Source organism: Nannospalax galili, unplaced genomic scaffold, assembly GCF_000622305.1.
Source record: "Nannospalax galili isolate Female #2095 unplaced genomic scaffold, S.galili_v1.0 scaffold215, whole genome shotgun sequence".
In the NCBI taxonomy this organism is placed as follows: domain Eukaryota; kingdom Metazoa; phylum Chordata; class Mammalia; order Rodentia; family Spalacidae; genus Nannospalax; species Nannospalax galili.
In genome coordinates, this window is record NW_008338533.1 from 2,013,778 (window position 1) to 2,026,915 (window position 13,138).

Consider the following 13,138-nt stretch of genomic DNA (forward strand, 5'->3'; position numbering starts at 1 on the left):
TCAAACTGTGGCTGTTAAACATCCAATAAGGTTAGTTCCAGCAGTCTGGTACTTCTAATTATCATGTGCTATGTAGATAAGGTTTGGGTTAAAAACCAAATATTCTTAGATAAACTTTGACTAGACACATATTGTTTTCATTAAAATAGTTGACTAAACTATGACCATAAAAAATTTAATGTTATGTGTATATTATTTTTGTCTCATCCTTTGTATATCATAACAAACCTAAATGGACGTTCATCACTTGCTTAGGCTTTCTCATTTTTTTCTGTTTTGGAAAATATCTCCATTCCCATATCCTTCCAAATTAGTTTTTATTCTACAAGTAAAAATGATTATTAGTGTTTTCCTAGAACTGCAGATGAAACTTAAAAACAAGATCTGTTTTTAAAACAAAATACAGGGGCTGGAGAGAGGGTTCAATGGTTAAGAACACTTGGTATCCTTCCACAGGACCCAGGTTCAATTCCCATCACCTACATGACAGCTAAGAGCTGTCCATAACTCCAGTTCCAGAGGAGCCAACATCCTCTTATGGCCTCTGTTGACATTGCACACATGTGGTGCACTTACATACATGCAGGCAAAACATTAGTACACATAAAATAAAAGTAATAAAAATACAACAAAGCATCTTCCATCTGTCTATATAGGATTTTATATACAGGTTCTTGCCACATAAATAAAAATACCAAGTCTGGATTTTAATGATTGAAGGAAATGAGTGGTTTCATTTATTGTATTTGAGGATCCCATAAAAATGCATTTTCCCACTAAATCATTTTAAAACTGAGAACTCAGCATGTGGTATACATGGGTTATAATTACTTTGTGAATGACACTTTCTTCATGAGTATACTGTATTTAAAAGTTGCTGTTTAATTCCTTTTAATGGCCCTTGCTTAAAACACCTCAGTTGAATTATCTAAAGTCAAATTATGTCTAACTGAATAAAAATCATTGTCATCTATGAGGTGACGTTTACCTTTTATGTTGGCCCCAAGCAGAAAGATACTATGGGCTTGTTGGGGTTACTCAGTTCCTTAGCAGCAGTAACAGAACTCACTTCAGCTTGTTTGCTGGGAAGAATATTACATTAACCAGTTAAAAGGACATTTGCTTAATAGGTAAACCACCTTCAGATACAGCCCCGAAGGCCAAGAGAGCTCCCAAGCAGAAGAAAGTTGTAGAAACTGTGAACTCGGACTCAGACTCTGAATTTGGCATCCCAAAGAAGACCACGGCACCCAAAGGTGAGGACTGTTTCCGTAACCCTCAAACACGGCCACATGGGGAAGAGCTTGTTTCTGCTGCTTTACTGAGTTTAGAGATGGGGTATGTATTTCATTTTTAATTGAGTCACTTGGCAGTAATGGTGGTGTGCAGCAGAGCCCTGTCAAATCCAAGGAAGATAGAGCAGTTTGGTCAAAATATTGACAGGATTGAGAAAATATACCAAGAAATAAGCTTAAAAGACCCCTGCAGAGACTCCCCTGGAGGTTCCTTTTCTCCTTCCTCTTCCTCTTTTCCTCGTTTTGGTTTGGTTTTCTTGAGGCAGGATCTTATTATATAGCCCAGGGAAGTGGGGGAGATTAAGAGGAAACTTAAGAATATTATCACAGAGACTGTGGATGTCTAGATGTATATGGTTGGAAGCCTTTGCAAGTTTACAGTGTTATGCCAAAAAAGTGTCATATTTGAGCATCTGTTTTCTTGCGATGCATTTACCTTCAGAAGGAAAAGTCTTATATTTTTTAAGGTAAAGGCCGAGGGGCAAAGAAAAGGAAAGCATCTGGCTCTGAAAATGAAGGTGACTATAATCCCGGCAGAAAAACGTCCAGAACAACCAGCAAGGTAAGCAAGAGGCCATCCAGAGCGTGGCTCCCATCTGCAGGTGCGCGGCCAGTGCTTTAGAGAGCTCTGAATCTGCATCTCTCGTCAAGGAAGGCACTCATTTATGTTCTCAGAGGGTGCTAGAAACCAACCCATTAGAACCCTCCATTTCATCCACTGACGGTCGTAGTCGTATTTACTGGTATTAGACTGCTGCTTATGAGCTTGGACTAATTTGTATTTGTTTTGGCTGATGTCCCTAATCAACCCTTCTCCAGAAACCCTCTTTTGAGGAGATGAGTGACATCAGGTGCATCTCCCTCCACCCCTTATTTTCTCTTCGGATTAAAACTTAAAAATACACATAGATGGTTATGCTTACATGTTGTCCTTTCCTGTTTAGTCCCTTCTCTGGTCCACTCATTGCCTCTTCAGTACATTTCATCAGCGTTTGCGATAGTGTGCTACACATATTGTGCATGATCTTCTGCTCCTGTGATTTGTGTGTGTTTGAGACAGGGTCTCCCTGCAGCCCCCAATTGGCCTGGAATTAGCTATGTAGACCAGGCTGGCCTTGATCTCAGAGCTCCACCTGCCTTCCGAGTGCTGCATGAATTCTTAGTATGTACTTGCCGATAGGACAACGTGGATATTCTGTATGCTTGTTGAGTAATAGCGTCTTTGAGAATCCACAGATGAGGCTGTATCTTGGTAAAATTCATCTTAAGTTAGCATGTCAACTCTACTTTTAAAAAGCATGAGTTTTTGATATGATTTTTCCTTAACATTGGGATTTTAATTTTTTTTTAATGTCTAGAAACCGAAGAAAACATCTTTTGATCAGGATTCAGAGGTAGACATGTTCCCTTCAGACTTCACTTCTGAACCACCCACTCTGCCGAGGACTGGTCGGGCTCGGAAAGAAGTAAAATACTTTGCAGAGTCTGATGAGGAAGAAGATGTCGATTTTGCAATGTTTGATTAAGTGCCCCAAGAGCACGAACATTTTCAACAATATCTTGTGTTGTCCTTTGTCTTGTCTCAGACTTTTGTACATCTGGCTTATTTTAATGTGATGAAGTAATTGATGGTTTTTTATTACTGTGGTAGGCCTTTTAACATTTTGTTCTTACATACAGTTTTATGCTCTTTTTTACTCATTGAAATGTCATGTGCTGTCTGATTGGCTTGTAGAATTGTTATAGACTGCTGTGCGTTAGCACAGATTTTAATTGTCCTGGTTGCAGACTACAGACCTGCTTTTTGAAATGAAATTTAAACATTAAAAATGGAACCCTGTCCTTGGTCTCTTTACTGACGATGAAGGTAGTAAAAGCTCACACACACCTTTAAAATAAATATATTTATTCTTTGCCAGGAGACTCCATGGAAAAAGGTAAACAGTATATGAACATAGAAAGCACTGTCCAACCATCTCAGTGTACGAACAGCCAGGGGCGGTACAGCACAGACTTGCTAATATCAGAACAAACTCCTAGTGCGCACATGAACTCAGAACCCGACACTTGAGGCTGTCAATCACTTTGCCAGCTGTTGCTCTGTCACAGTAATTGAACAAGGCCAGAGGCCGACTGCCCATACCTTCAGCATTGAGACCTGGGGAAATCCCAGGATTAGGCGTGCGTCGAAGGACACTGGACTGCTGGAGTCCAGGGGCAGACCCGCCTGCTAATTGTCCTGTGAACAGGTACACAAGCTTACGAACACTGGACAGTGTGCCTTGGAGGCTATCATGACTGCAAAAATGCATTTTTCATTCTGTAGTTGTCATTAATAAACGACTTTTAAAGTGACATTAACAGTTGGACAAATGACACTGGGCTGGACTGGCAGTGACCTGACAGTTCTCCTGCAGTAAAGTGGGACACACGAACCGGGCACCGCGAAGGAAGGGCGTGGCTCGAGGGCGTCAGAGCAGGACACGCGTCCAGAGTGTCTGGTCCTGTACTGTACGGAGGTGCCAGTGCCTTACTGCGAGGCCTTGATTACTCCGTGAAAGCAAGACAGTTGTCTTTTGACCCTTCCTCGTGGACACGCACGGCGGTCTGTCCCTCACCTCGGTGTCTTGGTTAAAGTGTGCCGGACAAAAGCACCAGACATACAGTGCAGGGGGGCAGAGCCGACTTCTGTACGCACAGTCTCCAGAGCTTTACCCAGGGCCAAGTCGCCTCAGCCGGGCCTTTGCCATGCATCTTGACTGTTCAGAGGAAAACAGAAGCACTTAACTAGTTTCTGGTTGCATGAAATGGCTGATTTTCAGAATTTGAAAAGTTCTGTATTTCTAGGAAGTTACACAGTGAGGAATAGAGTGTGATATATAGAACGTCTTGGTCCTTCGAGTTTAACATTTCAGTCCGAAAACTAAGCAGCAGTAAAAATGTTTTCCTTGCATTTTAAATCCCGGAACTGAAGGTCTGGGAATGTCTGCAGTGGCTGGGAAGTGTCTACTGCACCAGCGGGGACTGACCGACTCTGCTGTTGTCCACTGAGCTGGGCGAGATGCTGGGACTGTGCTCCGCCGTGTTCCCACTTGAACTTGGGGTCAGGGGTTCGTGTCCTTCAGAGTTCTCCAGCATTTCCTGAATGAGAGGCGGCATCGATCCAGGGATTTCCATTTTCAAGGTAATCACACGCTCTGCACCTTTTTCGTAAGAGAATAGACAGTCAGCAGGGGCTCGGCTACACGCAGGGGACAGACATCTACCCTCTCCTCACGAGAGTTGTGAAGGAGTGGGTATCGTATAAGTGGTGCGTCTTTGTTGCAAAGAACCCCTTTATTACCATAGCTGTCAGAGGTACGAACATAGGGGTGTTTATAGTGGGACTGTCATCTCATTGCCAGAAACTCAGGTGTCAGGTGTGCTGTGAGAGCCCAGTCAGACTGGGTTCTTAAGATCCGTGTGGCAGCCTGCCTGAGGGCTCTCAGGCACATGCTGATGCCCCCGTTTGGAATACAAGATGTGTACGAACAGTGTACCCCAGAGGCTGTCTGAACTGCGTTAACACATTTTACTTGGAGGAAAAACTGATTGTGAGGTATGTGAATTTGATAGCTGCAGTGCCTCAGTCAGTTCAGAAAATACCATTTACAAAGAAAAGTTCCTGATGAAAGATCAGAAAACCCACTGGTGAATGGATGCCAGTTCCCACAGTGGAGGACCAACTTAAGTCACCCGTGTGTGGTTTTTAGCTACTCAGTCCGGCACTGCACGGCCCTACACCAGTCTGTAGTACCACATGCTGGCTAGATGGACACTTGTAAATAGGAAGGGAAACTGTCTCAGTCACATGTGACCCATTTTGAGCATTAGAGAACTGTGTAGCTAGCAGCCCCTGGACTTGTGAGATGGAGGCATTTCTATGCTCACTGTCAGCCCTCCGAGGTCACTGGCCTAGCTTTCTGTGCAGAATGACAGTGTTCACTTAGCCTTGATTTTTTAATAAGTGAAAGATCTCATTCGATCAGATCATCAGGTGTCTTTTTGCTTCTCTTAAGGCTATGCAGCCTGCTCAGGGCTGGACTAAATGTCTCACTGAGGAGACCACCTCATAGAAGGAATGCAAGAACAGATTCTTAAGTTCACTGTGCATTTAGTCACTTTGTGAAATGGAGAGTTCGTGCCTTGGCTTGCTGGGGTCCTCTGGGGCCGACTCTGCTAATGGGAGGAGCGGAACTGAAGGGCAGGCTGGTGGGAGGGACAGCTGCCATGTCTACTCAAGAAAAGCCCTCTGCATTGCTGTGGGATGGCTCTAGGCATTTCTGTAACTGCCTGAGTTGGCACCTAGACTGAGAATCACAAGGCCGAGAGTATTTAATCCTTCAGGAAGGCAGGGATCTATGAAAGCCAGAATAAAAGGCGGGTGGGGGTTGGTGGTGGTGGTGGTTGTGATGCCTCAGAGGGTAGAGAGCTGCCATACAAGCCTGATATGAATCAGAATCCCACAATCCACAAAAAGGTAGACCATTCTACAAAGTTGTCCCCTGACCTCCACATCCCCCTACAGTAGTAGAATTTTAAACAGTGCACTCTGGAAGACATGTCTTTTTAACTTGCCACCCCACTTTAAAATCTGATGTCTTAAGATCACTGTGTGCTGGTGTCTGCTTCTGCTTCTGCTGATCCTGTGCCCGAGACAAGAACCCAAGAGACCTGAGAGGTGCTTAGGGGAGAGCTGTGGCTCCTCCTGTGTGTGCTTTAAGCTGCTTTTGTTGTCTGTGAGATAGGAGTTCCAACTTTAAAAAACGCAGCTGCGAAACACCTTGGATTAAAACCTGGAATTTCAAAAGCAGCAGCCAGCAAGGCTCCACCCGCTCTACTCGGGAGACATACCTTTTGCACTGATGCTGCGGAGATCTGTGATTTTCATTAAGATCTTTGGGAACATGTGGGGCTTGCTAGGCCGTCGTTTTCTAATATAAATCTTGAGTGCTTCCAGTAACGGTTCTTGCAGCTTATCCACTTTTGTGGGCTCCTCAAGGTCCTGGCGGTCTGGGTCACAGGAGAAAGCAGTCAGCATATGGCATCAAGATTGACAGGGTTCCCAGGCTGGAGGACTGCTCCCTCCCTCCCTCCCCTCGGTCCTCTGTGATGGCCTTATTTAGTTGGTGATTCCGAGTACGCTAACCAGAATAAATGCAGTTGCTTTGAGCAGTGATCCTTGAAGATAGCTGTCCCCCTGATTGGTCTGAAGCACAGCTAATGCACACTTCCTTTTATCTGAGCGTAGGAATTACCTTGTGTGACCAGGTGGTGTCAGTGTTGAACTGAATGAAAGCACCTTGGGCAGGCTGACTGTAAAAGCCCCTGGATCTGCCCCTTTATTAGAGCCATTACTTTGGAAGCACTGGAGGTCTGGCCTCTGGTGAGCCAGCCAGGGCCATTACCAAGAAGCAAGCGTGCTTACTCCAGTTTACAAGCATGGTGGGGAGCCCAGCAGTGACTTGAATTCTAACTACTTTATTTTTAAAACAAGTAACACACTCCTGAACTGGGTCATTAACATGACCTTCGGTGTAAACCAGTATGATCCTGTCATTATGAAAGTTCTTGTTTGCCACAGGAGAAAGGAACAACATTTTGGCATTTCTTTCAGAGCAGAAGAATTTCAAACAGCATCACTCAGTTTACAACAGGGAATAGCACAACCAGCCTGGGCACGCAGGTCTATCTGCACACTTTCCCCGGTAAAGGAGGTGCCAGTGTGGAGCCGGGGCTGTCCCATGACCTGTACACCACTTTGTGGGGTCCAGTGAGGGCTCCTAGGGGTCGGTACCTCCGCAGATCAGGCAGATGGCACTGAGGAGACCTGTTTCTGTGTCATCCATTTCCAAAGGCAGGAGCTGGTTGGCAAAGGTGAACACGAGGTCGGTCAGAGGACCAAAGCCGGCATTGTGCATCTGGGTTCGATTTAGGGTAAGGCCATCAGAAAAGGTCATGGTGTCTTGTTCTGGGGTATACCTGGTGCAAATTCTGAGAATCTGAAAAGAAAAAAAATATACATATACATGTGTGCGTGTGTGTGTGTGTGTGTGCGCGCGCGCATGTGTGTGTGTGTATGTCTCTATGTGCGTGTGTGTGTACGCATTTGATGGGTCCTCTCTGCCAGCCTGTCCTGACAGCAACCACAGATGTACCAGGAAATAACAGTAAAACAGGCGCTTAGGCCTCACGTGGAGCAGTCTGTCTTACTGTGAAATGTTGATGGTTTCTCCAGCCATTTCATTAGAAGTTCACAGGTGACAAAGAGCAGAGTTGAACTCACTTAGGGAATAAACAGGGCACAAGAAGTTCTGAGAGAAAACTTTGTATTAAAAGTGATGCAGTGTCAGTGGTAAGTAGACAAACACGATTCTGTTTTCAAGAGTTAACAGTCTACCAAGAAAAAATAAGGGTGATCCCTGCCAGCTGCGATGCCTACCTCGTCTTCCTATCAACGTGATGGGATTTAGAATCACCATGGACCGTCTGTGAGGGTATTTCCAGAAGGGCTTCACTGACAAGGGAAGACGCACCCTGAATGTGGCACTATCCACAGACCAGGGCTTCTGTCTGAATAAACGTGGAAAAATGGAAGTCACCCGAGTGCTGCCATTTCCTGACTGTGGACATGTGACCAGTGGCCTTGTTCCTGTTGCCGTGACTTCCTTTTCATGACAGACTGTACCCTCAAATCATGAACCAACATAAACTCTCCCTTAAGTTGCCTCTTGTCAGGCATATGGTCACAGCAAAAAGGAAAGTAACCAACAGCCCCTTATTAAGTGCTTAGTGTATACCGAGGGCTGCACGTACCTAGGTTCAGTCTTCCAAACCAAAGTCCTATTATTTACAGACGAGAGCCCCAAGTCTCGGGCCACGTGCTTTTCTCACTGTCCCAGATAACGTGTAACTGAATCTGACTCAAACCCAAGCAAGGCACTCTCCCACGATGTCTGGCCTAAGCCACAGACACACAGGAACAGAGCTATCAGGGTGTCAGGAATCAGGAGGCATTTGAGGGCAGAGTCCTGGAGAAGAGGGCACTTGCAACCTATCTGGACGTACAGGCAGGTTCTCTGCTCCAGGAGTCTGGCTCTGCCTAGTGCTTGCCAGACGTGCTGCCTGGGACCTGTGTTCCTCACCCTCCACTCATACACCTTCCTGTGGGCTTCCTGTCTCCAGTTCTCCCTCTGCAGTCCCCAGAACTTCCCCAGCAAGGGCCGTATCCTCTGTACTGCATGGCGCCTCCTCCGAGTACACATCTGGACTCTGTTCCTGCTGCAGATGCCTCTTTGCTGCTGAGCAGAAGTTAAAGCCTCTGGGCACTGTCTAACCAGGGTTGGAGGAGGGTAACGTGTTCCTGACATGATTTGACTGGGGCTGGCCTCCTGAATGTGTCCACCTTCATGGCATCAGGAAGAGAATGGGTGTGAGCACAACAGCCTGCCTTCTAGTTACAAGGCTGTGTGTGGAGTGGACCTCAGAGGGGCACAGGCTCCTGACTTTAAAGCCCCTGAACCCCATATCCCAAGTCCTATGCTTCAGTACAGGACCTGGCCTTTCCCTCTGGAGGTTTGGAAGTTGTGGTAGAGTTAGGGTCAGGAATTTCCCTTCTCACAGCTGTGGATAGAGCCACAGGGCTGCTGTGGACCCGAGGCTGCACCCATACCCCACATGTTGGAGCTCCAATCCCAAGTGACAATATTAGGTGGTGGACCTCTGGGGAGACTGGGCTTTGACAGGTCACGAAGATGGAGCTCCAAGAAGGGATTAGTGCCCTGACAGAGATAAAGCCAGTGAGGCGGCAGGGGGCAGGGGGGCAGTCATGTTTGACCCAAGAACCAACCTCCGTGATTGGCTGACCCTGGGCTCTCAGCCTCCAGAGTTGTGAGAGCAAAGGAGGTTGCAGCAGCCTGGCCCAGACTTAGTGGCCATGTTAAGACAAAAGGGAAAGGTTCCTGGACCACAGGTGGAGGCTATGCAAGATCTGGGCAGGGCCTGGACCAGGAGCTCCTGTGCCTTCTACTTAGGGAAAACTAATGCTCTTTCAGCATCCACAGGGCTGTGCCAGGGGCCGGCTGCAATGTCCCAAGAGGCTCCGCGGCAGGGGACAGGGAGCAGGAACAGAAGGAGGAAGGTGTCTTTGTAATGCCTGGCCTGTTTGGTCTAGAATTGAGTGTACGGGAGGCCAGGAACAAGGCCTCAAAGGGTCATGAGGGGCCTCTCCCATGATCACATGGTGGGCTGCCACACTGGAGAGGGACAGGAGGAGGATTTTGTCCAACTTCAGAGTCCTCTGAGCTTTTGTCAATCCAGTAAAACTCCAAGAAGGGGCAAGACTCTTCAAGAAGGTAAGACTGAGAAACAGAGTCTCCTCAGAAGCTTCTGGAAGCCTCCAACTCCCTCCTCTTTTCCTGTCTTCCCCTCCCCCATGCGCCCTCCTAGAGTCCTGAAAGGTTCCTACCAGGATGTCCAAGCAGGCGGCCTTGAGCAGGGTGATTTGGTCTGCGATGGTCAGGCTGGTGAAGCCCGGCAAACGCTTGGCGAACTCCACGATCTTAATAATGCACTTGGTGGCCAGCTCGCTGAATTTGTCCCAGAGGCCCAGGTCCAGTCGGACCCTGTGGTCAGCACTGGAATTCTGAGAGACAGAGAGAAAACGCCTTCAGGGGTGGGAACAGTGTGCTTTTCTGTGAACCCTCGTACTCAGCTTCTCCACCGGACCTCAGACTCCTGCTTTCAAACTGCACAAGCTTTCAGTCACTAGACACTCGTGGAGCAGACGAAGGCAGGTTTCTCTGCACTTGTCCGCTGACAAAGGCAGACCTACTGTTTGACAGCTCTGACATGGATCACCGCTGCTTTCTGCTGCCTGCTGCACCCTGGGTGTCCTGAGGGAAAACACCATTGGGCTCCAGCCTGGCCCAATCAAACTCAAGTCAAACAAGGATCTACGCTGATATGTGGAAACATGGTAAGCACCATCCCAAGCATTCTGAACCCAGACACCAAGTAAAACCAAAGAGCCCCCAAGACACTGTGGGGACGGCGATGGAGGGGAACTTACAGACTGACAGTGACTCACCCCAGTGTTTCAATGTAAAGGGGGGTTGACACCTTGGGGAAACGGCTATGCAGTGAACAGGAGGTGCCATCAGCAGGAAGGACAGACACTGAAAGCAACAGTGAGCTCTCCACTCGAGTGAGGAAGGCAGACATAAAACTCTGTGTGCAAGACCACCCCACCCCAGCGCATCCTGGAAAACGCAGCATGCAGCAATGGCGGGCAGGGCAGCGACTTCCTGGGTCGGGGTGGGGGGGCTGTCACAGGTGCACCTTTCTAGAGTGATGGGAATGGTCTACACCTGCATACTCTTGTCACAAATCAAGCCCCATCTTAAAAAAAAAAAGAAAAAGATGCAGAGCTACTCCAGGAACTTAGCTCAGAAACAAAGATATTGATGAAGCTTTTGTTGACTGAGGTGTAGAACTCCCAGTTCCATTTCAAACAAACCAACTGGAGGGATTCTGACACACAGAGAAAGCTAAAGTTTGAGGAGTGAAGGTGTTTGAGATTCTCGCTGAATTTAATGGTGGCATTGCCGTATACTGCAACCTCAGAACATACACTGGGATGGTGAAGGGTAAGACCCTGGGAGCCTGGGCCCAGTGAAAGTGAGTTGGTGACAGGGTCAGGGCTGGAGAGATGGCTCAGCAGTTAAGAACACTGAATGTTCTTGCAGAAGACCCGGGTTCGAATCCCAGCACCCACATGGCCGCTAATAACTGTCTGAAACTCCAGTTCCAAGGGATCTGACAGCCTCTTCTGACCTCTGCAGGCATTGCATGACATGGGTGCACTTATCTACATGCAGGCAATACACAATACGCACACATAAAAATAAAAAAAATATTAAAACAAAAAACAGCAGGTAAGAGCAGGTAAACAGCAGGTAAGAGCACTGACTGCTCTTGCAGAGGACCCGGGTTCAGTTCCCATCACCCATATTGTGGATAACAACAGTGTGTAACTCCAGTTTTAGGGGATCTGACACCCTTTTCTGACCTCCTTGGGCATTGCACAACATGTGTGTACTTAGACACATGCAGGCGACACAGCCATACACATTTAAAAAAAAGAAACAGCCAGAGTCGAAAAGTGACACAAAATGTGCCATACAAGGAGCTTGGACCCTCCGGTTCCCAGAGCTGTAGAGGTCTCACCCACGGTACTCATGACCCAAGTGTCCCAGACACAGAGCCTCCACCACTGTCACCAGAGGTGACACACTGTCACCAGGTCTCATCTCTATCTGCTATCTTCCTTACCTTCCTAACCGCCCTCATTTCCTGAGGCTAAAAGTCCTTCTGATGTGAGGAGAGGATGTGCGCGCCCCCAGGTCCCTTCCTCTACCTTGAAGGTGAGGCATGGCCAGCCAGGCCTTGGGCCTTTGAGCTGGCTGTTGGCCTCCTGGATCACCCTCCTCTGCATGATGCGCCCCTCAAGTCTTTGCTCAAATCCACTTTTCTCTTGCAGCTTCTCTGGCTCTCTGGGAGGCTGCCCACCGCCCAGCATTGTCCTGTCCTGAGCCTGATGACAGTGCTTGCCTCCAATCTGTGGGCCACCTCTTCATCCACATGCAGCCCGTCTCCTTGCTTCATGATTGCTGCCTACAACATGGATGATGCAATGAGCTCATACCAGGGCCCAGTGAAAGCGAGTTGGTGACTAGCATGTTCATCCGTCTTTGCTCGTCTGAGCCGTCCCAGGATGACCGTCATTCTGTGGTAGTGGCTCTGTTTCTTCTGGCAGTGACCTAGAGCTCTTTATGAGCCCTGGAATTCCATGTCTCCTAAGGTAGGACTAAGCTATCCAAGGAGAGACCAGGTTCCCCAAGGCTGTGTGGGGCCCTCTGACAAATGCCCCTATCTCCATAAGGGGAATTCTGCATTGCAAGCCAATAGGTTTGGTTAAGATTAGTCCTCAAGTCAATCAGGCTTGGCTTCTAACATCTGCAGGAATCCAGAGGGGGGGGGGGGTTCTGCAGAAGGGAGTCCAGAAAAGCTGCTGAAGTGTGGTGGCTATCCCGGCTCCCATAGCATCCCGCAGAAGCAGGCACACATCCTGCAGATTCATTCTATGCCTTCCTCAAGGACCTTCATGGAACACAGTGAACTTGGGGGATGCAAGATCAAGTCGTGTGGCCATCCGGGCTGTAATTAAATTTAATAGGCAGTTTATCCGGTTCATAGGAAGATACCACAGAAGAGAGGGACAGAGGCGAGCTTGGTGGGAAATCACTTTACAATGGAGTATCCATCTGGAAAAAACGACATTGCTGGACGCAGCCAGTGTGAAGGAAATCTTCATCAGCTTTGGATAAGTCCGCTCCATCATGCGGGAGTGGGAGGGGGGCCATCAGCTCCTTCTATTAAAACAGCGCACAGCCCCAGTAACAGCCTGTCAATCCAGCTCACGATTATGCAAACGGAAGGCAATAGGCAGTTAATAAAACACAAAATAACCCCATGTTTTATTATCCTGGTTGCTGGATTCATAGGCATGAGGCTTGAAGTGGCTTCTATATTACCTTCCAGCTGCGGCAGGTGTAGCACGCTGGCCTGTTGGGACCGGTGATGAAGGTGGCTTCAGGGAATGCTGGGGAGGTGGGAGGATGCTGGGGAGCAGGTGAGGATGTGAGGGGAAGGGGGGCAGGTGAGGATGTGAGGGGGGGAAGGGAAGCAAGTGAGGATGTGAGGGGAAGGGGGGCAGGTGAGGATGTGAGGGGAAGGGGGGCAGG

General features: G+C 47.9%; 2 protein-coding genes across 4 annotated transcripts in view; one reads left to right on the forward strand and one right to left on the reverse strand.

Moving 5' to 3' along the window:
- Top2b (DNA topoisomerase II beta) overlaps window positions 1–3,131 on the forward strand; it is a 64,317-nt gene extending 61,186 nt beyond the window's left edge. Inside the window, exons 34-36 of the mRNA XM_008833142.1 lie at window positions 1,131–1,256; window positions 1,763–1,857; window positions 2,654–3,131. Of these exons, the coding sequence (XP_008831364.1) occupies window positions 1,131–1,256; window positions 1,763–1,857; window positions 2,654–2,821 (389 nt within the window). The 3' untranslated portion in view covers window positions 2,822–3,131. The remainder of the gene's footprint in view (window positions 1–1,130; window positions 1,257–1,762; window positions 1,858–2,653) is intronic.
- Window positions 3,132–3,184: 53 nt separating this feature from the next.
- Window positions 3,185–13,138, reverse strand: part of Rarb (retinoic acid receptor beta) — a 460,578-nt gene continuing 450,624 nt past the window's right edge. For all 3 annotated transcript variants that reach the window (XM_008833143.3, XM_008833144.3, XM_008833145.3), the window contains 4 exons: window positions 9,802–9,978; window positions 7,132–7,336; window positions 6,189–6,347; window positions 3,185–4,498 (listed from right to left, as the gene is read on the reverse strand). In XM_008833143.3, coding sequence (XP_008831365.1) covers window positions 4,302–4,498; window positions 6,189–6,347; window positions 7,132–7,336; window positions 9,802–9,978 — 738 coding nt within the window. In that variant the 3' untranslated portion in view covers window positions 3,185–4,301. The remainder of the gene's footprint in view (window positions 4,499–6,188; window positions 6,348–7,131; window positions 7,337–9,801; window positions 9,979–13,138) is intronic.